This window comes from Bubalus kerabau, chromosome 13, assembly GCF_029407905.1.
Source record: "Bubalus kerabau isolate K-KA32 ecotype Philippines breed swamp buffalo chromosome 13, PCC_UOA_SB_1v2, whole genome shotgun sequence".
In the NCBI taxonomy this organism is placed as follows: domain Eukaryota; kingdom Metazoa; phylum Chordata; class Mammalia; order Artiodactyla; family Bovidae; genus Bubalus; species Bubalus kerabau.
Window position 1 is genome coordinate 38112062 of NC_073636.1, and position 27757 is coordinate 38139818.

At 54.5% G+C, this 27757-nt stretch overlaps 1 protein-coding gene across 12 annotated transcripts in view; it reads right to left on the bottom strand.

Moving 5' to 3' along the window:
* Window positions 1-22111, bottom strand: part of LOC129625549 (sodium- and chloride-dependent glycine transporter 1-like) — a 34795-nt gene extending 12684 nt beyond the window's left edge. For 4 of the 12 annotated variants that reach the window (XM_055544048.1, XM_055544049.1, XM_055544040.1 and 1 more), the window contains exons 1-6: window positions 21973-22111; window positions 12879-12993; window positions 7256-7405; window positions 1543-1690; window positions 834-965; window positions 194-464 (exon numbers count right to left, since the gene is read on the bottom strand). In XM_055544048.1, the coding sequence (XP_055400023.1) occupies window positions 194-464; window positions 834-965; window positions 1543-1690; window positions 7256-7405; window positions 12879-12908 (731 nt within the window). In that variant the 5' untranslated portion in view covers window positions 12909-12993; window positions 21973-22111. Of the gene's footprint in view, window positions 1-193; window positions 465-833; window positions 966-1542; window positions 1691-7255; window positions 7406-12878; window positions 12994-20473; window positions 20724-20986; window positions 21703-21972 lie in introns of those variants that run through there. The other 8 variants (XM_055544043.1, XM_055544041.1, XM_055544042.1 and 5 more) reach the window with 8 other exon arrangements.
* Between the last annotated feature and the right edge of the window lie 5646 nt (window positions 22112-27757).

Below are 27757 nucleotides of genomic sequence, written 5' to 3' on the forward strand. Positions count from 1 at the left end.
AACTCACAAAGCCTGTGTGTCAGCCTCTCCTGAAGTGGGCTGCGAGCTCCTTACATTTCTTCCCAAACGCCTGCCCTGCTCTATTCCTGGCACCCTCCCTAGACTGCAGACCACTGCCCTTTGGCGAAGAGGGAGGGCTGAAGATAGGCTCCCAGGATAACCCCTAGAAGCCCAGTTCCCATGGGGGCCTCACCTCCAGTACTCCTCGCTGGGGCTTGTCCTCTGGAGGGTCTGGTTGAGTGCCTGAGAGATGTTGCCAGGCATGGCAGAAGGCTGCGTGCTCTTGGTGATGTTGGGGTTTTCCAACATGCTCACACAGTTGGGCGTGTTCCAAGGGTTATCGCAGTAGGTCCAGGGCAGCACGGACGTCAGGGACGAGAAGAAGTAGTAGAAGGCGATGCAGACGACCACATTGTAGTAGATGCCGATGTATGTGGACACCACCATCATGCCGTAGCCCACACCTGGCGGAGGGGAGGGGCAGGAGCAGCCTCACACACCTAGCTGAAGGATGCGAAGCTAATTTTGAAGGGCCTGAGGGGCAGGCTTTCATGGAAGGCCACAGAAGGGGCAGGTCAAAGCCTTGGCAGGAGTGAGCTGGGGGCTGAGTGGGGGAGCGGGTGAAGGGCTTTTGTGTATGCATGTGGTAGGAGGAGAGGGTAGAGGCCAAGTAAACAATGGATCCCAGCATGTGTCCCTGGCCTTGGTCACTGATGTGGACCTCGGGTCAACACCCGGTTACCATAGAGGTTGGCAGTCTTTATACAGATGGGTGAGTCAGCACGGCCCCCCGAGGCCCGTGTGTGTGTGTGTGTACCCCATCCGGGCCTCACCTTTGAACATGGGGCTGATCCTCCAGACCCCCAGGCAGCCCTGACTTGCAAACTGGCCGAAGGAGAGTTCCATGAAGAAGATGGGGATCCCGCAGAAGATGAGCATGATGAAGTAGGGGACCAGGAAGGCTCCTGGTGGGCAGGGAGAGGGCTGGCTCAGGGCTGGCTCTGGGGGAATCCCACCCTGTTCCTGCTCAGAACCCGACAGCAGAACCTTTGCAATTGGCTGGGCTTCCAGGAGGGTGTGCCATGCCCTGGACTGGAGCCTCAGTCTGAGGCACACTGCTCACGGCCTGTTTTTGGACTTGACAGGGGTTCCCAGGAAATCTGCTCTGAGCTGAACCCAGGCCCTAGAGCTGCCAACGTTTGGGTGGGAATTGATGACTTAACCAAGCAATTTCACATACATTAGCTGATGAGGTCCTCAAATATCCCCCGAATCATTTTGGGGGTGGCTGTTGAAATGCGGGGGGGTATAAAACTGAGACTTGGGAGGTTGGATTGCTTTCCTCTCTACCTTTTCTCCCCTCGAGGGATCAGGCTGCCAAGGTCAGGGGGTAAAGTTTACCTAAGCCAGGGTGGGGACAAAGGAGATTAGGGCCAGAGGCCAGCCTGTCTGGAGTGGGGTCTGTCCCGGAAGGGGGTGGTTGGGCCATGGTGGCTGGGCTCTGTCCATGTGGGTGGTCCCTGCCCTGTGCCCACTGGGTACCTCCCCCGTTGCGATAGCAGAGGTATGGGAAGCGCCAGACATTGCCCAGGCCCACGGCATAGCCCACGCTCGTCAGTACAAACTCGATCTGGTTGCCCCAGTTGCCCCGTTGGAGGCTGTGGTCCTTCTCGTCGGGCATAGAACCATTCTGTGCAGACAAGAGAAAAGCCACCATCGGCAAGGCATTGGCATGAGGTGCCTGACCCTTCAGGCCTCCCCTAGTGGGGACACCATGGACCCTCCAGGCCCCCACCCCCGCCCTGGGCTTCCCCTCTGCTGACAGAAGCTGCAGGCAGGCCTGGCAGAGGAGCACAGAGGGAAGAGTGGCTGCCAGAGGGTGCCAAGCGGGGCCTCCCTCACCAGCCCCCAGCACCCTGTGCCGGGGGCACCAGCCCACCTGAGGACATACTGCCAGCATCTGAGAGGTGAGACACTGAGAGGGAGCTCGAGTTGAGAGCCCCCCAGCCCCAGCCCCTCCAAAGCCTCCCCTGTCCCCTCTGGGTGAGGATCTGGGAGCAGCTGAGCCTCATACCAAGCAGCCAAAGGGTTGGGCACAAAGGGGCCTGTGTCCAGACAGCCCCCCAACGCACTGCCACTGTATCGCCAGGCTAAGCACGCTGCCCATGGCAGGTGGCTGTGGGGAAGGGGACGCTGGGCCCCTCCCCCAGCTGAAGGCTTTTTCCAGGGGGCACCTGGTGGTCAGGGCTGTAGAGTACAAGAAGGGGAAAGCAACTGAGCTAGGCCAGACCTGAGGAAGGCATTCTGGGACTCAGGATGGGAGGGCCAGGGGAGCCATCTCTAATTGCCCACGACTGGGGAGGGAAGCCCTGGGGAAGCTGACCAGGGCTGAGGGCGGGGAGCTGCTGGCCATGAGTTGGAAGAGGAGACCAGGGTTGTAGGCACCATGCCAGACTTGGAGGACAGACTCTGGGGAGTTCTACTTCCAGTTCCCTCAGGGGAACTAGAGGCAGTGACTCTAGAAAAGTGTCTCTGAGCTGAGAGAGCATGGGCTGCAGAAGAGGGGGCTGGTCAGGAAGGGCTGATGAGGGGGTTCGCCCAAAAGGAAGGATGTGGGCTTGCCTGGGGAGCTGTGGGGCTGGACTGGGTGGCCTGAAGCCCCACTGAGGACCCCAACCCCACAGTTGGGATTAACCCAGTAAGTCCCTTTATAAGTGTGAGCAGACCCGTCCCCCATGCCATGTCCGTTCCACCCCTCCCACTGACTCAGCCACCCTGAACCGGAGCCTGCGGGGTCAGAGGAGTCTCAGAGGCAAGGGAGGACCTGGAGAGTCACCAACAGAGAAGCCCAGAGACTCCCTGAGTGACACAGACAGTCTCCCAGAGGTGGGCTGTTCTCCTGAGAGAAATGGCCAGGGTCCTTGAGGACACCCAGGATCAGAGACACAGCCGCACGACCTACCTGAGGTACAGCGCGGTAGTGACGCTGACCCTCAGTTTGAAAGAGACAGATTCAAGGCATGCAGGCAAATAAACAAGTGGGCCTGGTGCCTTGACATGCTGCTGGACTCTGACACTGACCGACAGGCGCAGAGTCGGGGAATGGTCTCACCGGCCTGCGCCTTCCAGGAAGGCCTATTTGGGAAGGCAGGCCCAGAGGCCCCAGTACCTGATGGTGGCCCTCCTAGCCACGCACACTTTGCTCTCAGAGGGCGCATCTGGGGGGCGGCTCCGGGCTTGCACAGCACACGGGCACTACTGCACAGACACCCTTGTCCTTGCCAAAGGTGTCACCTCCCACCCAGCACTGCCCAAAGGAGACCCTGAGCCTCACATGGTCCTGGGAGGTTTGGGGCCCAGTACCAGGAACCCTTCACAGAGCACCCAGAGCCGACCAGCAGAGCCTGTATGCATTCATTCACAGAGGCTTACAAGCACCTACTATGTGCCAGGCCCTACCTCAGGCTCAGGAAATTCAGAAGGGAACAAAACACACCCAGACCCACTCAGAAGTCCAGGGGGAAGTAAGCCATTAACGAGATAAACACATAATTTTTGCATGCAACTTCAACGTGACCACAACGAGAACGTGAAAGGATGACTAGGGTTGGGGTAGCAGCAGGGTGAGGTCACAGAAGGCTGCCCTGAGGAAGAGGCTTGAAGGCAACCTTGGCCCTGAGAGAGGGCAGCTCCTAGTCCTGGTGTGACAGGTCCCTACAGAATCCCGGCTAAGCCTGTTACCACCTCCTAGGGGCTTTTTTGGGGACGGGTCTAGCAATAATAGTGTGGGGTCCAGGGGGCACTTTTTCAGAGGGCATGAGGCCTGCCTGGAGTAGTTTATCCATTCCCAAACAAAGCCCAGCCAAATAGGCTTCCTGTATGTTGATCCTACAATAACAGTTTTATTCTGTCTGAGGCTTGTTTACTTAGGGGCACAATGGAGGACTGTAGCAGCTGCAAGTACATGGGGGGTCACGAAGCAGCAGTCACAGCCGTAAGAGAGACAGCTGAGGATCCAGGGTGGCCTCACGGGTGGAGCAGGGCAAGGCCTCTTGCAGAGACCGAGGTCCTAAGGTTTGATGTTCAAGGCCTGACCAAGTGGGCCTCTGAGGTCTCTGCTCCTCCCTTGGTCTGGGAGGGTGGCCAGCAGCGAGTCACAGGCTGACTCAGCCCTCAGGAGTCAGTGGTGGCATTGACGAGCCGCACACTACCGAGCCTTGCGCTCCACAGTTCAGCCCTGCTGGCTGTGCCCCTTGGAGGCCCAAGCCTGGGGGGACTGGAGCCTGGAACTGGAGTTGGGGCTGGGACTGTGGCGGGAAGTAACAGACAACACGAGGGGTCCGCTATGCAGAAGGAGGTGCAATGATGCAAGTGGTGGGAGGAGCTCCCAGCAGAAGCAGCACCAGCCGCTGCTCCCTGGCCCTGTATCCCAGCCCTTCAGTGCCCCATTCAGGAGTTGTGGAGGGAATGCTGCCATGGGGGGCCTAGTCCACAGCTAGGCCTCTGACTTTTCATTCCAGTGCAGCTATGTGCAGGCAGTCTGACTGGTGAGGGCGTGGCGCTCAGCAAAGGACAGAGGAAGCCCACCTTCCTCCAAGAACAAGGGTCCTTCTGTGGGGCTTCCTGGGGGCTCTAGTTCCCTTTCAGCCCTCCTCTGGGGACTCCCCTCCACTTCCTTCCTGGACAGCAATGCCCAAGGCCAGTGAGACTTTTCTAATGCTGCACAAGTTTTTTTCTCCTTGCATAATTTTCCTCATTCTAAGCCCTCCATTCTTTTTTACCTGCTGGGTGGAAGGCCTGTCACTGATAGTAACAGTCCCTGTTGGCTCTGAGGTGCCCACAAAAGAATATCTTTGTGCTCATGGGTTTGACCCAGACTGGTGGCCCGTCTGCCAAACCCAGCTCAGCCCTGCCGACTGGCCAGGCTCCAGGCTCCTGCTGCCCATCACCCATCTCCCACTGTCTGCTGCCCCTCGCTGCCCTCCCAGCCTCCCTCCCTCGCTCACACCTGGGTGGTGAGTTAAACCAGAGTGGCCTGGTGCCCTTCTGGGTTGATCCCTCCTCCTTGGGCTCCCTGGATAGCCCCTACCCTCACCTCTGACTTGTCCTCATAAGCCTCATGGGTGATGTCCTGGGTGGGGATTGCCTCGCCCTGTGCCCAAGCTTCCCCAGGCTCAGCAGGATGCAGGCTATAGGACGTGCCTTCCACGCCTATGTGGATAGGCTGGCTGATCATTCTCCATGACATCTGCCATGCAAAGACATACACACGTAAGACCCTCAGCGCCCCTGACCTAAGAAGCAGTCTTAGGTTGAGGCAGCAGTGTCCATGCCTGCACAAGGATCTGCGACCAGTCTTGTGTTCACAACCTCCCACCCCATCCCTGCCCAGGAGTGTGAGCCACACTGAGTAGTTGCTTATGTAAGTCCTCTCCCTAGCCCTCTGCACTCTGTTTATTCACTGTTCTGGGTGAGCTCCTAGAATTCAGGCAGTTCAGCTCCAACAGCAGAAACCAGAGCTCCCCCAACCCCACACTGCAGAGGCGCCCCTCCCTGTTCCGTGTCCAGACTCAGAGGCAGCCCAGGTTTCTACTCTGGGTGATAGCTGTGCCCAGGCTGCCAACTCCCGCCCTCCAAGAGCAGTGTCCACTGGATATTACTGTGAATTGAGAGCTCTCTCTTCTGCTCATGGTGGACACTGAGGACTCCTGGAGCAGGCCAGGCAGGGCAGACCCTGCTGAGAGCTGGCAGGCTTCTTGTCCAGGACTCTGAAGCCCCAGGGTTTGCTCAAGGGATGAAGTCCTATCCTAGACAAACTTTGCAGAGGAGAACAGGCAAGACCCTATATCCTAGACTGACCTTAAGCCAAATCCAGATCCCTGGCAGCCTTCTCTGAGCTCCAGAGCGGGAATACAGGCAGAACAGCCATGACAGTAAAGCGTGGCTGCCTCGGGAAACCCTGTGACCTAACGCCCTTTGGTTCTTGGTTCCCCAACTTGTCTTCCTGAGGTAGCACCTGCCCTGCAATGACAGAGCCTTCCATCCTTCAACTAGCTTCCTGATCCAGACACGGGAAAGAGTCAAGGGCCGGGCTGGAGGAGCAGGACCATGGGAAAATCTACCCCAGACTCGAGCAGTATACAGGGGCTATTAGTGTCTCCAGCCTCAAGGAAAACCTCACGGTACCTCTCAGGAGATCAGGGCCTCATATGGGAGGTGAGAGAGGCAAGGACGTGCCCGGTGCTGTTTCATCCCAGAGCCCTGACTAGCAGAGGGCTCTGCCAGTATTGACTTGCCAAAATTGTGGACGGCAGACAGGAGATGCAGCCTAGGCATGCCGGGCTCCAGTCCAGACCCTGGGAGTAGTGATGGGACCTTTGGGTGGGCTCTGTCTCTGCCCTGGAGCCCAGCAGTCCTGCCCTGCACTGTGGAAGTCGTGAGCAGCCTCTGCCCCATCGGCTGGCAGCAGGCTGGCATTTTGGAAGTGGCTTTGGTTGCTGATCCTGGCAGTCCTGAGGGTGGAGGGCAGCCCTGCATAATGCTACTCCCAAACCCAACCCAGTTCTCCCTAGAGGACATGCCTTCTCTTGCCTTCTGGAGGTCAAGTCAGGATGAGCTGCAGAGAAAGAAGGTGACCGTCCCAGTCCCCTCTCCCTCACTGCCATCAGCCACACTGTGCCTGCCATCCCCGCCCACCCCCAGCTTCCAGGGATGAGGGCACACCAGTGGTGCCCACCCCACCCGGGTCCTAGTCCTGGACACTGGCAAACATTCCGCAGGGTCTGTCACCTCCCAGCTGAGTTGCTTGCCTGCCCCCTTCCCCCATCCTCACCATGCAGCCCCTGTACCAAGTCCCCCTGCCCCCTCACCCACTCTCCCCATAGGAGTAACTGCCATGGCACAGACAATGGGGCCAAAATGATTAGTACAATTCCTGGGCACCTCTGGCCCATCTCCCCGGGAGCTAGGACAATGCAACTTTGATACACAGAGCAGATTCTCAGCAGGTCCTTGGGCTGGGGGAGCCCTCACACCCCCATTCTCCTCCCCCGCGCCCCCGCCACACAGCTAACTCTTCCTGCTCCTTTGCACAGTTGCAACTTTCTGCATTACTTTTGCTGGTGTTTGTCTCTCTGGCTGGCTGTGCCTGCCCCTCCGTGGCACAGACCACTCAGCCCCTCTCCCCACCCCAAGTCCTGCCTCCCAGTCTGCCTGGCACCAGAGAGGGGGCTTGACCTCCTGGAAAATGACTGACCTGTTCTGGGGAGGAGGGGTCTGCAGGTCCCTGAGCCGCCGCCATCTTGGGGTGAACACTTGGAGTGGAGTGCGTGTGTCTCCTCCACTCATTCACACCTCTGCCAGCTCCGGGCGACACTGATGCATCCCCTGCCTCTTCCATTGCCTGCTGGGCAGCATCAACTACTTTTACCTCATCTCCTCCTGAAACTCTGCTTACCCCCTCCCCTGGCCCTCCCACTCTGGCCAGTCCCCATGCAGCCCAGCGAGGATGCTCCACAGCTAGAGTGAGGCGTGGGGCTTGTTGTGTTTTTCCCTTGTTCCCAGCAAGTTATTGGAACAAAACGCACACACACACTCACAACCACAGGGTGAGGCAGAGCAGGCACAGTAGAGAGAGAGAGGGCAGCTCATTCCCATTCTAGAGTGGGGTCTGGGGCCCAGATGCTTCTGAGCATACAGGCCTGGCACTTGGTGGGCTCCTGGTAATGAGGTTGGGTACCTCTGGGCACTAGAGATGGTGAAGGGGCAGGGAGAAGGGGACGTAGCCACAGGGCACTACCAGAGCATCTCAGACTTCGCAGAGTGCTGTGGCCTGAGGGGTGATGGGCACTGGAGCAATCCCCCCAGGACTTGGGGATCTCCAGCCCGCCAAGATGGTAGAGTGTGTCCTCATAGAAGAATGTGACTGACTGAGTTGTGGCTGCAAAAGAGTTGTGGCCTGGTGAACTGCGCTGTCACCTGTCTGAAGAAAGACAGCATTAGCCAAGAGGGCAGCTGCAGAACACGGACTCTTGAGGATTAGCACTGCGTCACCTAGAACCTGAGGAGGTCCCTCTGGAAGAGTGTGCTGAGTGGTCTGGGTAGAACGTCACTCAGACCCTCAATCCCTCTTCTCTGAGGCCACACTCACTGGTCAGTCTCCAGTGGGTGCTGGGACACCACAAACCAGTGACCAGGAAGGTGGGCATGAGCATTCTGGTGCTGGGAAGACACAGCTTTCAGTTTTTGGAAACTGATGGGTGGGCAAGGTACAAAGTAGGATCTTAGTAACCTAAGATCAAGCATGAATTCTGATGTAAAGGACAGCTTCCCTGTGAGTTTGGTAAGTGTGCTGACGCCAATAGGAACATGGCAGGATGATACTGTTTTAACCTTTTTTGTTATTTTCTTAAAAATATTTATTGGGCCGTTTGGGTCTAAGCGCAGCGCACGGGCTCTTTGGTTGTGGTGCACGGGCTCAGTAGCTGTGGTGCAACAGCTTAGTTGCTCCACGGCATGTGGGATCTTAGTTCTCTGACCAGCAGCCTCGAACCCATGTCCCCTGCACTGCAAGGTGGGTTCCTAGCCACTGGACTACCAGGGAAGTCCCAACATCATTATTTTTAAAGGGCAAAGTCTTTAGAGTCAGACAGGCCTGGGTTCAAACCCCAGCTCTGGTGGATCTCCCTCTATGCATCTCCTTAGACAAGTTACTTTACTTGTCTAGTCTTAGTTTCTTTATCTCTAAAATAGGGATCATATCTACCCATCTTTGAAGCTAGTAAGCATTATAAATAACAGTAATAGATAATATATATGAAGTGCTTACTGTGAGCCAGATGCTGTCCTAAACACTTCATATTAATATATACTAACTCATTTATCCCTCGAGGTGGGTATGATACTATGACCATTTTGGGAGAGAAGATGGGGAGTGATCTTGGCTTAAGCAAGTCTCCCAAGAGAATGGCCTCAGACCCTAGCGACTGAGCTGTTTCCAGGCCAGCCTCATGCAGCCGAGTCCCCAGACACGCTCTGCTGACTTCCGCTGACTTCCTGCTAGTCCAGACTGAGGGCCAAGCTCCTGGCTGGGCCACCGGCTCCAGGAAGGCCCAGTCACCCATGATGCCCAAACGCTCACCTCCACCCAGGGTGGGCTGTGGGCTTTGGCTGCCCTGGCCTGGGCCAGGTGCCCAGAACAGGCAGCCCTGGCTGGACAGCTTTCTCTGGCTCTGGCCATATGGAGACAGCAGGCAGCAGCAGCCCTGCTGGGTACTGGCTGTAATGAGGCCTCATTAGTGGGATCCAGCTGCTCTAGCCCCACTCAGGGAGGCCGGCTCCCCCAAGCCCGCCTCTGACTTTTCTTAATAAGAGCGGGCATTCCTCCAGAGGGCCAAGGAGTCAAGGGGCTTTGTTTGCGACCTGTGACTCTGAGGGAAGGTCCTGCTGAGGCAGGACTGGAATGTGCTGGGGTGCTGGGGCTGCTGGGAAGCTGTGTGAGGGGAAGGGAGGCCACAGAGCTCAGTCGGTGGGCTCCAGGGGTCCAGGGTGGGGAGGGAGGCCAAGTGGAATGGAGGGCAGGTCCTAGGTCCAGAGAGGAAGCCTGAGGAGGTTGGGCTTTTTCCTCTGGATCTAGATATTGTCCATTTCACTGGGGAGGCGGCAGTTGTGAATCTAGGATCACCAGTCATTGTGCAGGCTGCCCTGGCTAGGACAGCACCTCCTCGGGCTAGTACTTGTCATGTAAGGAGAGTGCCCACTGTGTGTTGGTGCCTAAGATAGGAGAAGACCTACTGTGTGTCAAACCGCACTAGGATGGCACCCAGTGTGTGCCAGGGCCAGTGCTGGGAGAACACCCACTGTGTGCCAGCCCCATGCCAGGGAGCCCTGGTGGTTTGCTGGGTCCTGCACTAGATGAGTGTCCCATGTATGCCAAATTCTGGGCCAGGTGAGGACCCAGGATATGGTCAGCACTGAGCACAGTGAGCATGCACTGTGGCCAGGCACACACGCCTGGCACTGTGCTAAGTGAGTGCCCAATGTGTGCCACGTCATACTGGTTGAGCACTTGCCACAAGCCAGGACCCAAGCTGGGTGAGCATCCACTGTGCACCAGGCTCTGTGATGGCTGCTACAGACAAGAAGTATCTAAACACTTTTGTCAAAGCATAACAGAACACATCAGGGTGGGACAGCCCCAGGCGGCCTGTGGTGCTTTCAAAGCCTTCTAGGACGATTTAGATGCTCCAGCACCGGGAACCCTAGCCTGGGTGACTCTGCTGTATTCATCATGAGTCTTCCCAGAGGCACCCAATGCAGCAGAGATGTGGGGAGAGACCAGTAAGACTCACCAAGGCCTATCTGCCCAAGATGCTATATGAGTGGGGAGCAGGCACAGGGGAGGGGACTGAGGTGGACTTCCTGTGAGACCATGGGATTAAAGCTGACCCAGTGGGGCTCTGCTGTCCCGGGCTCCTCTCTACCAGTTCCCTGTCCTCTGAGCCCCAGGAAACCTGGCCCTACATGTGTATAAATAGAGGCACTAGGTCTCCATGAAAGGAACCACCCCCCGCACCACCCCTGGTGCCGCCAAGCATCCCAGCTGCTCCCAGGCTCGGAAGCACCCTGGCCAGGGTTCCTGCATGGCCCTGTCCTAGGAGCTGCTGAGGCAGGAGGGAGGCAGCTGAGCTGGCCTGGCAGAGACCATCTGGGCTGGGAGTCGGAAGGAGGAACATGTGTGGCAGGCAGTGGGCCTGGGCACGGGCTGGGAAGTGGCTTGCCCTCCACGGGGCACCTGCCGCATGGGGAGCCCAGCAGAGGCTCCAAGGATGACACATGGTAGACACTGAGAAGCCCCAGGGGCCCATGTCTTCACACCCAAGCCTGGGGCACAGGGGGATGGAAGTGAGGACCTCGTGGCCAGGGCCAGCTGCCTGCTCCCGATACCAGGACACACATGGCAACAGAAGTCACACACCTGGAGGGTCCAAGTGCCCCTGGTTTACACGCATAGCCCTCAGCTCCCTCTGTTCTGCCCCACCGTGGCCTCTAGAGAAGGAGCATCCTTCATGATCTGCCCTTAGGGGACCACGGGCAGCTAGTGAAGTCCAGATACAGCTGCCCAGGTTAGCAAAGAGGGATGGTGCTCCTCAGAGACAAGGGCTACATGGAGGCAGCACTGGTTCCAACTGAGTCCTGAGAATAGTGTAGCCCAGGGTCATAAGCAGAACTGAGAAAGAATAGAATCTCGAGCAACCACCGGGGGTGCCCAGGGGACCTGCTATGGTGCCTCAGATGCAGCAGCAGTGGGCAGATGTCAAAGGGAACGAAGGAAACTACGCTCTGGCTATCTTTAGGCATATCCTGGTCTGGAAACAGGCGTCCCAAGGCAGCATTCCCTTCCATAGACGGGCTAGCTGGCAGAGCCTGGGGTCTGGGAAGCTCAGCCCCAGCAGGGGTTCTGGGACCTTGGGATTCAGGCTCTCTGTGCTGCTCACGTGGGTCCGACATCACCCCTGCCTGCCCACCCTAGTCCTTTCAGGGTCACTCCAGAGAAAGCAGACCACCCAGCAAGTCCTCAGAGGGTTTCTTAGGTTTCATGGGACTCAAAATCTCCATGGAGGGAGGAGCAGAGCTGCACTCCACTTTCTGCTACAGGCCCATGGCAATTCCAACACTTCTGGCAAGAAGGAAGCCAGTCTTAATCCTATCATGGCATCTACTCCCCCCTAGCAAGTATGTGGGTCTGGAGACCTCCATGTCTGCCCACATCTGAGCACTCAAGAGCTCAGGCTGGCTCAGGAATACTTTGAGAAGCCTAATTCATTCAGACTTGTTCCAATCAGGAGTTGGCCAGACCAGAGCGGGCCTGAGAGCTGAATGCTGGAAGTTCATGACCAGGCAGGAGACAGGGTCCTCAGCCTGGAGCACAACTGTTTGGCTCCCTCCCCAACAGCATGTCTCTGGACCGAGGACAAAAGAGTCCCAGAAATCCCTGGTGGGACAGGGCTTGTTTGGGGAGGGCTCTGCAAGAGACCCTGGGTCAGTCTTTCACTGAAACAGAACGGCAACAGGAGAATCCCTGTGGGGAAGGGAGGAGCCAAGGGAAGTGCCATGCTTAGCCACTGGCTTCCTCCCGGGCAGCTGCCCAGTCTCACTGGTTCTTGAGGCAATATCCCCAGAGAAGGAATACAACGGCTGCCCTTGGGGTATTTTCCTGCCTTCTGATTTCAGAGCTGGCCTGCTCTGTCCATCCATGAGCCATCCATCCATGAGCTGGCCCTGCTCTTGCCCTCTGCTTCGCACCACCTCTCCTGTGCTCTGAGGCAGTGGGCAGTGAAGAGCCATGTCTTGGGGAAAGGGGAGAGGGATGTTTCCTGAAGGACCTCACAAGAGAAATCAACATGAAATGTTCTATGCTATTTTTCGAATGGAAAAAGAGAAAAATCAGTCTCTGAGGACTCCTTGATCAGCCCCTACTGAATGCTCCCCACAGCAGGCAGAGCACAGGATGAGGATGTCAGGGTGTCAGCCACAGGACAGCCCTCCCGGCAGGATCGACTGCAGCCTGATCTCCAGGGTATCTTGTGATGAGGGTGGGGAGTGTGCTTCCTGCCTCCCAGCAGGACCTTCCGGCCCTTTAGCAGAATCTGTCTGCTGTGGGCTCCAAACCGTGGCAGTATCTAACCTGCTGGGTGAGGGGCTGCCTGCCTGGGCCTGTAATAGCCCTAGCACTCAGGAGTCCTGGCAGTGCCAGACTTGGGCCCCATGGAGCCTCCTCGGCCCTCCTGTCGGGGCCAGCAGCTGACAGCAGGCCCCAGAAGGGACGGACAGTGCTCATAACCCCCACCCCCTCGCGGCAGTCTGGTCCCTGTACTCACCAGCATCCCTTTGGCACCTTTTCCTACCATGGTGGTGGTGCGTTAGGGGCTCTGGAGTCTGGATCACACTCACAGGCTTTGTTTCTAGCACCTTTCAGAGTACAGGCCTCCAGAGCTGTGGAGACAGCAGAGAATGAGGTGAGGATTTGGCCCGGGGAAGGCAGGGCAGGAGGTGTGTGGCTCTCCAGAACAGGTAGTGCAGGGCCCAGACCACCCGCCACTCTTCCCTCCCATCCTATTCCTTTCTGGATCACCCTCAATCCAGTTCCTACCTCACTCTTCTCCCAACCCTTCCCCTGAAACCCTTGGTCCCCAGGCTTCCTGTCCCAATGGGCAAAGGTTTATTTTTGATTCTCCAGATGCCGAATTTTTTTTTTTTAAATGAACACAGAACTGGGACAGGGTCCAATTCGTTCATCGTCTGTGTGAATGGCCTCGACCTTTCCCCTGAAGGGGAGGCAGCTTGGATCAGCACATGCTCCCCCACCTCGCCCCAGCCAGGTGGCCAGGATGGGCCTTCCCTATCCTGATGCTGCTCAGCCTGGGCTCCAGGCATCTGGCATTCCACTAACTTGGGCCAGAAGCTCTGGGCACAGCAAACACAGCACGTGCATCATGCCTCCATGCCCTTGCTCAGGTGGGCCCCGACCAAACACCTTCCCTCCTGCTCCCCAGGTGAAATTTTACAAACCCTTTGGGACCCTGCCTCAGTGTCACTTCTCCTCTGTTGCTTTTCCTGACATGGCCCCCACTCCACTCCAGAATGAACAAACTGCTTCCTCTTTTGTGTTTTGTGCTACCAGTGTTCTTATAAACTTACTCCAGACACATTTGCTTATGTCTGTCAACTGTGGGTTGGGCAGTTCCCTGAGGGATTGGATGTGTTTAATTGACCCCTCTGTGCCCTGCTCAGCCTGCCCTCAATCTTTCCCAGCATAAGAGTCTTTTAGGATGAGTCAGCCCTTCGCATCAGGTGGCCAAAGTATTGGAGTTCCAGCTTCAGCATCAGTCCTTCCAATGAATGTTCAGGACTGATTTCCTTTAGAATGGACTGGTTGGATCTCCTTGCAGTCAAAGGGACTCTCAAGAGTCTTCTCCAACACCACTGTTTAAAACCATCAATTCTTTAGTGCTCAGCTTTCTTTATAGTCCAGCTCTCACATCTGTACATGACTACTGGAAAAACCATAGCCTTGACTAGATGGACCTTTGTTGGCAAACTGATGTCTCTGCTTTTCAATATGCTATCTAGGTTGGTCATAACTTTTCTTCCAAGGAGTAAGCATCTTTTAATTTCATGGCTGCAGTCACCATCTGTAGTGATTTTGGAGCCCCAAAATAAAGTCTGTCACTGTTGCCACTGTTCCTCATCTATTTGCCATGAGGAGTTGGGACCAGATGCCATGATCTTCATTTTCTGAATGTTGAGTTTTAAGCCAACTTTTTCACTCTCCTCCTTTTCATCGAGAGGCTCTTTTGTTCCTCTTCCCTTTCTGCCATAAGGGTGGTGTCACCTGCATATCTAAGGTTATTGATATTTCTCCCAGCAATCTTGATTCCAGCTTGTGCTTCATCCAGCCCAGCGTTTCTCATGATGTACTCTGCATATAAATTAAATAATTAGTGTGAGAATATACAGCCTTGATGTACTGCTTTTTCTATTTGGAACCATTCTGTTGTTCCATGTCCAATTCTAACTGTTGCTTCCTGACCTGCATATAGGTTTCTCAAGACGCAGGTCAGGTGGTCTGGGATTCTCATCTCTTTCAGAATTTTCCACAGTTTATTGTGACCCACACAGTCAAAGGCTTTGGCTTAGTCAAAAAAGCAGAAATAGATGTTTTTCTGGAACTCTCTTGCTTTTTCAATGATCCAGCGGATGTTGGCAATTTGATCTCTGGTTCCTCTGTCTTTTCTAAAACCAGCTTGAACATCTGGACATTCACAGTTTACATACTGCTGAAGCCTGGCTTGGAGAATTTTGAGCATTACTTTACTAGTGTTTGAGATGAGTGCAATTGTGTGGTAGTTTGAGCATTTTTGGCATTGCCTTTCTTTGGGATTGGAATGAAAACTGACCTTTTCCAGTCCTGTGGCCACTGCTGAGTTTTCCAAGTTTGCTGCCTTACTAAGTGCAGCACTTCCACAGCATCATTTTTTAGGGTTTGAAAGAGTTCAACTGGAATTTCATCACCTCCACTAGCTTTGTTCATATTGATGCTTCTTAAGGCCCACTTGACTTCACATTCCAGGATGTCTGGCTCTAGGTGAGTGACCACTGAGTTGTGAAGATCTTTTTTGTACAGTTCTTCTGTGTATTCTTGCCACCTCTTCTTAATATTTTCTGTTTCTGTTAGGTCCATACCATTTCTGTCCTTTATTGAGCCCATCTTTGCATGAAATGTTCCCTAGGTATCTCTATCTCTAATTTTCTTGAAGAGATCTCTAATATTTCCCATTCTATTGCTTTCCTCTATTTCTTTGCCTTGATCGCTGAGGAAGGCTTCCTTATCTCTCCTTGCTATTCTTTGGAACTCTGCAGACAAATGGGTATATCTTTCCTTTTCTCCTTTGCTTTTTGCTTCTCTTCTTTTCACAGCTATTTGTAAGGCCTCCTCAGACAGCCATTTTGCATATTTTCATTTCTTTTTCTTGGGGATGGTCTCAATCTCTGTCGCCTGTACAATGTCACAAACCAGAATGTGGTCCACTGGAGAAGGGAACGGCAATCACTTCAGTATTCTTGCCTTGAGAACCCTATGAGCAGTATGTAAAGCCAATAAGATAGGACAATGAAAGATGAACTTCCCAGGTCGGTAGGTGTCCAATATGCTACTGGAGATCAGTGGAGAAATAACTCCAAAAAGAATGAAGGGATGGAGCCATAGCAAAAACAATACCCATCTGTGGATGTGACTGGTGATAGAAGCAAGGTTTGATGCTGTAAAGAGCAATATTGCATAGGAACCTGGAATGTTAGGTCCATGAATCAAGGCAAACTGGAAGTGGTCAAACAGGAGATGGCAAGAGTGAACGTCAAAATTCTAGGGATCAGCCAACTAAAATGGACTGGAATGGGTGAATTTAACTAAAATGACCATTATATCTCCTACTGTGGGCAGGAATCCCTTAGAAGAAATGGAGTAGCCATCATGGTCAACAAAAGAGTCTGAAATGCAGTACTTGGATGCAATCTCAAAAACGACAGAATGATCTCTGTTCGTTTCCAAGGCAAACCATTCAATATCACGGTAATCCACGTCTATGCCCTGACAAGGAATGCTAAAAGAAGCTGAATGGTTCTATGAAGACCTACAAGACCTCTTAGAAATAACACCCAAAAAAGATGTCCTTTTCATTATAGGGGACTGGAATGCAAAAGTCGGAAGTCAAGAAACACCTGGAGTAACAGCAAATTTGGCCTTGGAGTACAGAATGAAGCAGGGCAAAGGCTAATAGAGTTTTGCCAAGAGAACGCACTGGTCATAGCAAACACCCTCTTCCAACAACATAAGAGAAGACTCTACACATGGACATCACCAGATGGCCAACACCGAAATCAGATTGATTATATTCTTTGCAGCCAAAGATGGAAAAGCTCTATACAGTCAGCAAAAATAAGACTGGGAGCTGACTGTGGCTCAGATCATGAATTCCTTATTGCCAAATTCAGACTTAAATTGAAGAAAGTGGGGAAACCACTAGACCATTCAGGTATGACCTAAATCAAACCCCCACTAGGTTCCCTTGGCCTTTCCCCTGGCCACCAGATGTCCTGCATAACCTCCTCAGGGCCAGGCAAGGCTGTGACTTGTGGCTGTTTCCTTTCGCTTAGCCACCCAGACCAGGTTTCCTGACTCTCTAGATACATCCCTGCTCATGGCTTTGGTCTTCTGGGGGCAGTCAGGAGAAGAGGGAATGTGATCATACCCTTGTTCTCACTCACCACATCCCTCCCTCCAAGCTATAAACTCTAGACTTCTTGTTTTCAAAGCTGTCACTCTGTGGCTAACAAATAATGACAATGATGATAGTGATGAAGCACAGCCACCTCATGGCTTGGACATCATGCCTTCTGGTCAGATGAGTAAACTGAGGACACCCTGTCCTGGAACTTGGGCTACAGGGTGATATCCCTGAGTAATGCAATATGGCCCTTGTGTTCAAGGTGCTTCTCTTTCTCAGTGGAAAAAAGACTGCTTGGCAGCTGCTCCCAGGACAATGAGTTGGGTGCAAAGCTTTGCTGCTTCGCCTGCCTCTGTGGTTTCTGTTAACTGGCCCCATCCATCCATTCAAAAGGTACTACCTGAAGGCCTATGATAAGTCAGGCCTTCTGATAGCAGTGGGGCATCCACATTACCCAGGCACCAGGCCTGCCCCTCACCCACATATGGACCACTGTTGACAAGCTGTCTGTGCCATGAGGGTCAGAGTCAGGTTAGCTCATGATGAAGACCTTGGACTCTGGGACCTGGGACAAGGAACTGACTCTGCCAACTCACTATGTATGTGACTTCAAGCAAATTACTGAACCTATCTGACCCTTGCTATCTCAGTCTGGAAGATGGGGCTAATTATACTTCCTTTGTACCTTCTGAAGTTTCTGCTTAAGTTTCGACTCTACAGGGCCTCCACTTTCTCCTCCCCTCCAATCCATTCACCTTCCCAAAGTCCTGAAACCCTGATTCCCTCCAATAGTCTTCCACAGCCAACAGGATATGTCCTAAATCATTCAGCAGGCAGTTCAATTCATTTATTCCACAAATATTTATTTCGGGCTTGCTCTAGGCCAGATGTGTGTTGGAAGCCATGAACTCTTCAGTCTCTGGCCTCCTGCAGCTTACAGGCTGGGTGGAAACAGAAACCAGTGAAACAGGTGACTCAAATACATACAATTAGAGCCTATGATAAAGAGTGGGAAAGTGAAAGATCCTCTTTAACCAGAGCCTACACCAGTGGGGCCTGGCCTTGTCTGAGAGTTACAGAGGACTTTCCTGAGGAAGTGATGTTTAAGAGTGAGAGGGGGATGATTAGGCAACAGTGATCAACAGAAAAGGAAGAGAGATTCAAGCAAATGAAATAATACAGAAAAAGACCAGGAGCCTGGGGCTCAGAGAGTGAGGGAGAAAGTGGCCAAAGATGAAGGTGGATGCAAAAGCAGGGTCAGGGTTTTGGGGGCCTTGTTTTGATCTTTATCCTGAGGGCAATGACAGGCACTGAAGTCTTGAAACCAGAGTTGTAACTGAGAGGAGGAGCAATTGGTGGTGTGTGCATTTTGAAAACGCCAACCTAGATTAGTATGGAGAAAGGACTGGAGGGAGGGAAGAAGGGAAGAAAGGAAATGGATTAGGACTAGGCCAGGCCAGGCCAGGAACGAGGATGCTTGGCTCAGGAAGGTGATGACAGGGTGGCAAGAGGTGCACAGATTTGAGAAAAATATAGAAGGTAACTTTGGTAGGACTTGGTGATGCATTGGACTTGGAGATGAGGGATAAGGAGGGGCCTCTGGTTTCTAATGGTATAATAGGAAGAAGCCAGTGCCTGTCCCAGAGATCAGAGACAGAAATGCGGGGGATGCTGCAGGTTTGGAGTGGGGAGGGGATGAGCTAAGTTGGGTGAGCTGGGTTCAATTTGCCTGTAAGCCATCCAAGGGAGGATAGGGAGAGGATAGTCACAGGACCTGGTCCATCTTTACTGTCTCATTGCTCAGTCTTCCTCTCCTCCAAACAGGACTGTCAGCTCTATCAATTTTAAGGATCCATCTGGGCCAAGCCTTGAAGTCCTTACTGGGGATGGAAAGGTGACAAGGTTTTCTCCTTGCCTTCAAGAACCTCACAGTTTAGGAGAAAAATAGAAAAGGAAGCATAATTTCCCATTCACTGCGAAGGAGGGTGGGGAGGGGCTGTGGGAGTGGGGAAGGGGCCCTTAGTTTTGCCTAGAGCCAAAATCAGCTACCTACAGCCACTTATGGTTACCTGTGGGCCATGTGGGACTATCCAGCATCCCCAGAGGGTTCTTGCCTTCATTCCGTGGCTTAGGCAATTCCCTCTTCTTGAGCACCCTTGTCCCCATTTCCTTCTGCATATACCCCACCCATCTTCAAAACCTGTTCCAAAGCCATTACCACCAAGAAGCCTTCCTTTCTCTTGCATTTGCAGTCAGCCTTTCCACTGTGCCACCGGTTACACCCAATGCACGCAGTGTACATCTGATCAACACGTTCCTCACACGCAGCCATTGTAGCATGCTTGCTGCTGCCGCTGCTGCTATGTCGCTTCAGTCGTGTCCGACTCTGTGCGACTCCAAAGACGGCAGCCCACCAGGCTCCCCCGTCCCTGGGATTCTCCAGGCAAGAACACTGGAGTGGGTTGCCATTTCCTTCTCCAAAGCATGAAAGTGAAAAGTGAAAGTGAAGTCTTTCAGTCATATCCGACTCTTAGCGACTCCATGGACTGCAGCCTACCAGGCTCCTCTGTCCATGGGATTTTCCAGGCAAGAGTACTGGAGTGGGGTGCCATTGCCTTCTCCGTGTAGCATGGTTACTTGTGTCCAAATCTTCCTTCCCCACCAGCTGGAGAGATCCCAGGGCAGAAGTGTGATTCTTCTGCATCCTCAGAGCTGGGCACTGAGCCTCAGTCACAGTGTAGGCGGAGTTAAGGGGGCGTTTTCTTGAGTTGCTTGGAAACACTTGGGCATGCTCAGTGTCGCCCATTAGTCCCTAGAGCCATTGGAGAAGGAAATGGCAACCCACTCCAGTGTTCTTGCCTGGAGAATCCCAGCGACGGGGGAGCCTGGTGGGCTGCCGTCTATGGGGTCGCACATAGTCGGACACGAATGAAGCGACTTAGCAGCAGCAGCAGCAGAACCAGTCCCCCTCACCCACTACCCTCCAATCTTCTGACACTCCCTCACTTTGGGGTTCTTTAACCTCTCAGGCCCTTCTCTCCTTCTCCACTCTTCGGCCCCCCAACCTTTATCTTCTTGCAGCTGCAGCATCAAGCTTATTTCAGCAAGAAACAGACCTAAGCCTTATGAGAGCTATCAGAGAGACAAGGACGCGGCTCCTTTAACAGTGGCCAGCGAGGGGGCGTGGCCTGCGGAGAACTGGCCCTAAAGGGGGCGCGGCTCCTTTAAGAATCTGCCGGTCCGGTGAAAAGAGGCCCCTGAACAGCAAGAAAAGGCCGGGTTGCTTTCGAAGCTGTAGCACCGCCTGGAGAGCCCCGATTCCTCGAAGCCGGCGCCTTCGCCTTAATCCGGATGCGAGGTGTCGGGAGCGGCCGTTACATCAACCGCCAAGAGTGGGCCTCTCAGCTACTGTGGGGACGGTTACCCCACCCCAGGCCCCTGTCTTGGAAAATACCTGGGCGCCCAGGTCCCCGCCCCCTTGCCCCGCCCCCGGCCCCTCTCGGCCCTCTGGGAGAGCCTCCTCCCGCCCGGCCCCAGACTTGCGGTCAGCCCCGCGTGCCGTTGTCTGCGGGGTGCGGGGCACCGGCTGGGGGTGGGCGCCCCGGGCTGCTAGGCCCCTACCCTCACCTGCGGGGTGCGAGGCACCGGCTGGGGGTGGGCGCCCCGGGCTGCTAGGCCCCTACCCTCACCTGCTGCCGCCCGGGACGCCCTAAGGGCACCTGGAATGACGGTTGGGTGGGGAGGACGCGGATTCTTTCCGGGAGAGCAACCGCCCGAGAACACCGCGGCCGTAGCCCCTTCCCAAAGCCGGAGCCGCAGACAAGGGTCCGAGGGCACCGAGACTCCCTGGCACGGCTTCCCAGGACCTTTGGGCCCGCAGGAACCCGACCCGACCGGCGAGTGGCGGGCAGATAGGGAGGCAGGCCGGCTGGTGGTTCCGGGCGTCTGCAGGCCCCCAGAGCGCAGACCCAACTGGCGCCTTGAACGGACGCTCTGGTCCCGGCGCTACCAGTACTAACACGTGCCCGCCGCTGGGGGCCAAACCGTCAACGGCACGCTACTCCCCTCCTCCAGGAGCGGCCCCCCGCCCCCCTCCGCCGCCATTCCGCCCGTTGCAGCTCATTGTTGACAGCGGTGACACCCAGATCTACGCATTTACCCAACCTTTCTGGCGAGACAGACATCCCCACGCGTGTACCTACACTCATCCACAGATGCCCTCATGCATCCAATATCACACACGCGCGCTCTCTCGCTCTTCCTGAGATTCAGCCGGGTGGAGCCACCAAACACCCAGACCAGCTGGATAGTGAGAGGCTCGGGCCGTAGCGCCCCCTGCGGATAGCCCCCTTCCCGTGCTGCAGGCCCGGCCCAGGCGTACTGGGTCCGCACCGAGGTGCGCCCAGGTGACTTTCTTAAAGTTACACCAGCCTCTTGAGGCTCTGTGCCACCGCGAGTCTTCCCGCGCGGCAGTGCTGCTCCTTGCTCCTCCTGAGCTTGTTGTGTTTTGGTTTCGGGGAGTCGGGGGCCAAGAGTTTGGTGAAAGTTTGGAGAGTGAAGAAGGCTTGGGAAACCTAGCCAAGTCCCTCCCCTCTCCCAGCAGCTCCCCTGGCCGCCCTGCCCACCCCTGCCACCCTTCTACCCCATTCTCATCCCCACCCCCGGCGACTTCTCAGGCTCCTCCTCCCAGGGAATAAATTTACAAGTTGCTCCAAGCTTTCCAAGGATTGAGCCCCATGAACCCCTGGGGGTGGGCTCCGCAAAGGAGCCCCCTGCTCTGCCCCATCCTCGCTGCCCTCCAGCTGGGGCCCTTGGAGGAAGTAGATGTCCTCCCCTTGGGCTAGGCTGGAATGAAGCCAGAAAGGCCTGGGGCACTTGGGGGACTGGGACTGGAGTTAGCCTGCCAGGCCCCGGCCTTCTGCACCTGCCTTCAGCCTAGAGAGAAGTCTGAGCAAATTCCATCCCCTTTGGATCAGTGCCCCTGTGCCGGGGTCCAGCCCCGGCTGATCCAGGGTATTCGAAGCGGGGACGGCGTCGGCGACCTATTTATTTATAAATATTTATCAAAGATATAAAGAGTAATAGAATGAGGATAGCTCAGTAGGAAAATTCAGTGGAGAAAAGAGGCTGAGTAGCTTGGTTTATGCGGGAGACCAATAAAACTTCAAGACAAGTTTGCACCACTTACGTTGGCCGCAGGTGTCCTTCCGTTCTCCCGAAGGAGAGGAGATACTGAGGCCTCCCCGGTCGGATCTTAGAAGCCCAGGCATAAGCAAGCATGGCGGATTCCGCGCTCCAGATGGAGACTCAGCCAGAACTTGAGAGAGAGAGTGACATGGGGAGACCAAGTTTCAGTGAACAAGGCCCGCACTTTATTTTCCAAAGTAATTTTTATACCTTAAGTTGTGCATAGAGGATAATGGGGGAAGGGGTGGAGTCATGCAAGGACAGCAGTTCCTGGTCCTAATCGAAGCCAGGCTTTCAAACTTATCATATGCAAAAGTTCAGGTGAATTACATCATCTTCTGGCCCGGAGGCCTGTTAACATTTTAAGAAACTTATTTTTCTCTAAAGGTGATTATTCCAAAGTCAGGCACCAGCCTCCAAAAAAGCATTGGACAAAGCTGCATTTTACATTTCTATACACCCATTATATCAATCAATACACTGCCAAGGACACAGTAGGTAAGGAGTATGGAGACTTAGCAGCAAACATTGGCTCAATAAGTGAAAAACCCTTCACCAATACAATTTCTAATCAATCTTTTAACTACTCAAAAGAATCTGTGTTTAGACAGTTTAGAACATCTCCTGCCTCTCACAGTTGGGAGGCTCTGAACAATCACATGTGGCCGGAAAAACCTATTCAGGCAGGCTAGAGGACTTCCAAAGGAGTTTGTAGGTTGAAACACTGTCACACCCAGGAATTATTAACTGGAGCTGTAAGCTAACTCTTTTTTCAGAGAGAGGTAGTGGGGAACAGCCCCCTGTAAAGTCAGAGATGTAGGTGAAAGCACAAAGCAGAAAGTAGGCAGACTCTGGTTTTGGGGGTAGATGCTCGAGAATTTCCAGGGGGACTCCTGAGGCTCGATCCCACCTTTGCGTGTGCTGAGCCTCCTTCCTCATGACCTTTGTCATGGGCGGAGTTCCTCATGCTGGCTCCCGGCAGTGATAGAATTCCAGTTGAGCTATTCCAGATCCTGAAAGATGATGCTGTGGAAAGTGCTGCACTCAATATGCAATATGCAATATGCACTCAATATGCAATATGCTGGCTCCCGGCACCCCTGGGGACTGTGGGCACAGCTGGGTAAGGCCTGGGCCCTACTCCTTGGAACTGGAGGGCTCGGGGGTCCTTTCTCCACCGACCCTCTCACTGGTTTGGTCACACCTACACTGCCTCGGGTTCTATCCTTGGGTTGGGAAGATCCCCTGGAAGAGGACATGGCAATCCGCTCTAGTATTCTTGCCTAGAGAATCCCATGGACAGAGGAGCCTGGTGGGCTACAGTCCATAGGGTCACAAAGAGTCGGACACTACTGGAATGACTTAGCACGAATGGGGGTTGTTGTATTACAAGGGCTGCAGACACCAACCTGGGCCCTCTGTTCTCACCCTGGGGAGACATGCGGAGGTTCCAATCCTAGCTAAAGGAGACTTTGCCAAAGGGAGCTTTGCTGAGCCTCAGTTTCCAGTCCTACAAAATAAAACACCTTGCTCCGGACTGCCTCTGAGCAGCAGAGGTTGGCAGTTGGTGGGAAGGGGCTCCCACATTTGCTTGTCTTGAGGCCACCAGCTTTCAAGGAGAAGAAGGGCCAGTTAGTACTGGCCGTCAGGGGACTGTTGTCACCCCAGCATCTGCTAAGGAAGGGACCAGTCTCTTCTCTGCACCCTGAGTCTGTCCTCACTGTTGTCTGCCCAGGAAACCAGCTTTCTTTGTTCCCTGGGGATAGTCAGCCTCCAAGAAGCTGACTCACACATGCCAAAGTCGAACAAGATCAGTTGACAAGTGAGATTCCACTTTTCTAATTTACAGAGGCTCTGAGCAAGATAGCAGGTATCAGGCACAGACACTTCCTGCCAAGGAGCACCAGTCCATTCCACCAGGCTTCTCCAGGGCCCAACCACTCAGAACTTACAACCTATTCACCTTAGAGGCTTGGTCAGAACTGGGAAGATTTGGAGACATTCTTCTCATCAGCAAGATTATTTTTGTTTTTCCTTTGTCCCCAGCCTTGCAGGTTTGTGATTTGTATTCTATGAAGGAACTGCAGGTGTCTTGTGGGTGTCCTCTTCCTGAGCAATCTGTGGTTCCCATGGCCCCTGCCCTGTGGATTTGTGTAGATGAATCTGTGTTTGGGAGGGAGTGACTGTGCACTGAAGCAGCTCTGGGTCTCAGTGTGCGTGTGTACCCAACTCTAGGGACTGGGCCCCTGTGACCCAAGTCTCTCTCACTCTGCCTCTCCTGCTGGGACATAAATTCTCTTTCTGGTTCCTCCCTCCCTCCCACTGGGGCTTGTCATAAAGGGCCACCACACAGGGAAGACTGGATAGAGGCTGCTGAAAGATCCTCCATGGAGTGGAGTGGGGACAAGGAAGCATAGGAGGGTGGGACAATGGCCTCCATTCCCCCTGAAGGAGTAGACTGGGGCTGGGGGCCCCTGAGAAGAGAGCACTGAGTGTCAGTGAAGCTTCTGGGACCAACATGGCCACCCCACTCTAAGGACTCCACGTGAAGTGGGGGGTGGGGAGTGGGCTGGGATTGGACGAAGCGAGGGGAGGAGTGCTCAGGACTCAGTCCTGAATCGGGGAGAAGGTGCATTTGGGATGAATCCCGGGACAGGGAGACAGTTTCACACTTTAGCCCATGGGGTAGGGGAAATAGATTTTCCCTGGGGAGTTGGGAAAGTTGGAGATGTTGCCCACATGGGTTTTGCTAGCCTGATGACATCACACAAAGTGCATTTGCATACATACAGAGACTTATAGATCTGTGCATTTTACCCATTTCGATCTAGAAAGGGCTTCAAGCAGATGCACAATGAGGTGAATCCTGAGGAAAAGCTTAGAAGAAAGATTGTTTTGAAAAATCGTCTGTCTCCACGAATCAGAGACCAAAGCGGCTTTTTTCTTCCAACCAGAATAAGCCCCCAAGGGAGGCAGGATTGGGCCTAGCTCAGGTCAGACCCGAGATGGATTCACCCCCACCGTGAGCTCCCCACCCTAGACCGCTGGCCCACAGGATGGGAAGGGCGTGGCCAGCCTGAGCCACCATGGGGAGAAGTGGGGGATCAGGCCAGAGGACAGAGGGGAGGACCGATGGGGTCAGACATCTCGCTGGCTGGCTTCTTCCTGGGCAGGGCAGCAAGAGGACAGGCAGCGGCCGGGCCCCACCCACTGTGGTCTAAGGCGTGTCTCAGGAGCCTCCCAGTGCAGTGCTATTTCCTGGGAGGGCTGGGTCCACGTCAGATCCCCCTGGTGCTGACTGGTTTCACTTGTCATCATCATCCCAAAGAAGCAAGGCCTCTGTCAGGCGGCACAGAGTGTGCTTAGGCGTGTGTCTGGTGGGATGAGGGATCAGGCCGGACGTGGGCCACTTCTGGAGGACCTGTAGGAGCTGGTGGCACTGGGCAGTTGGTGGAGGGTGCTGGGAGACCCTGCAGAGAAGTGGGGGAAGGGTGGACATTGCTTTGAGTTACAGCCTGGCCTGACCAGGCTTGAAGCCCCAGCCTCAGTAGCTGCAGAAACCCACCTGGGCTCTGCTCTCAGAATCTTCCTCCCTTGAATGCCTAGTGGTCAGTGCTTAGCACCTTCCCTATCCTGTCCCAGTGCAAGGGAGGGATCTAGGTTGGTTCCAGAAACAAGAGCTGCCTCTGGGGCTCTGTGTGCCCTTCAGGCCATCCTGCTGTGCTTACTCTGGCCCTGGTCCAGGGGGGCAGCATGAGCCAATTACAGGAATCAGAGCAGGGGCCCAGCCTGTATCTCAGCAGCTGCAGGTAAAATTAGAAGGAGAGATCGGAAACAATGACTTTGGCCTGTCTGGGGTATAGCCTTGATGTCCAGAGCATTCAGTGTTCAGATTTCTAAATACCTTAGTGCTCTCAAAATCCAGGATTCCCAACGCCAAGGGTGCCAGAGCTCTGAACACCACAGCGAACCCGAAACCTAGAGTTCCCAGCACCAAGAGGCCCTAAATGCCCAGAGCCCCTCATGTCTAGATCTCTGGGGTTCCTAACATCCACTGCTCTGAGTGCCAATTCACTGGGAAGGAATCTGGAGTGGGGGGATTGGCGGCCCTGTTGACCCAGTTCCCTTCGGTGACTGGCACTGCCTGAGGAGTGGCCATCACAGAAGCTGGGCCAGGGGTGGTGCTGGAAGCAGCAGCAATGCTTCCCTGATGCTCTCATCCTGTCCTGAAGTGGGATGAAGACTGATGCCCTTTCCTCCAGTCCCTCCCCACCCCCGGTCACATGACCTGTGTGAGTGAATGTCCACTAACTCACACGTATGAATGTACATCTGCTCTGTGCTGGGCGCTGTGCTGATTTCTAGGAACTCAGCCCTGAGAGGAGAGGAACTCCTGCTTTCCTGTATTGGAACCTGACCCTATGTCACGTGCTGGGGTGAGACAGCATGTTTCTGAGGCCCACGTGTAGTCAAGGGCTTGGCTGTGAGAATGAATGGCTGCTGGCCTGCGAGAGTGTGGATGTCAGGCTGTGAGCACAGACAGTCAGCAAGCTGACGTGTCTGACAGTCAGAGTGGATCTGACTATGTCTCTCCATCAAGCCATCTCTGCCTCGCTGCTTTCTTAATGGGTGGAGGTAAGGCCCCTATTCCACCAGATCGGGCCTCCCTGTGAGGAGCAGGAGGCTAGTCCTGGGCTAGAGGCTGACACCCAGAGCCGTCCTGTTGAGGGATGAGGGATGAGGGATTCCTCCCACTGCCCCTGCCCACGCTGAACCCAGAGCCTCCTTGGATTGGGAGAAGTGGCTATAAGTGAAGCAGCCAACACCAAAAATGGCCATCCACCCTGGGGAGAATCCTGAGACACCACCCCCTCCTCCCATCCAGTCCACCCAGCTTGCTGACCTGGAGACTGGATAAGGCTCCTGTCTGACTCTGCTTCCCCGGGTCCTGTCTGAGTAACCCTTTCAGACTGGGAGAAGGAACAAAGCCATGATGTGCCTACCAATGGACATCACAGGGAGCTGTGACATGATGGGGAGTGATACCAAGTGGGTGGTATCTGGCGGCTTGAGTGGGTGGGTCTCCATCTGCTGGCAGCCCCCACAACTCCCAGCAGCTGAAGATGGCGACACTGGATAAGGTTTACTGGAGGGCCCTGCCTTACCAGTCTCCCCCACATGCCTTATAGCCTCTTACCCCTGGGCTAGCTCAGAGAGCAGGCTGGGAGCAGGCTAGAAGAGGGGAAAGGGTCAGCTGTGGCTGGCTGAGCTCCAAGGCAGCCAGCCATGGTCAGGGAGCCCTGGCAGAGCCCCAGAAAGGAGGTGGGAGGGGTCCCCAAGACAGCCATGGCTGCCTGCATTCTTATCCCAGGACTTCCACTTGATAGCCAGGTAAACAGGAACCTCGCTTTCCTCAGTATTCCTCAACAGAAGACTCTCAGTACTGGCTACCAATCACAGTACTGCTATGGGGATTAAATAGGGTGAAGTAGGCAGGGAAAAGGGCCTGGTATCTAGTAAGTGCTCATCCTCCTTCCTAGGGAAGGCCAGGATCCTATAAGGGGCCCACCTGGCCCAGGAGCAGCTCCCAGTTGGCCTGAGCCTTGCAGGGGTTTCCAGAATCTGTGCAGCCCCATCCCCACCCCATCCCTGTCTGCACTTGACTCCAGACTCCCCAGGAATCCTGGGCTTCCTGGCAGAGTTTCTTCCAGCGCCCCACACTAACTTCTTGGAGCCCTAGTACCCACTGGTGACAAAATCCATCCATGGCAGTTACAGCCTATCTT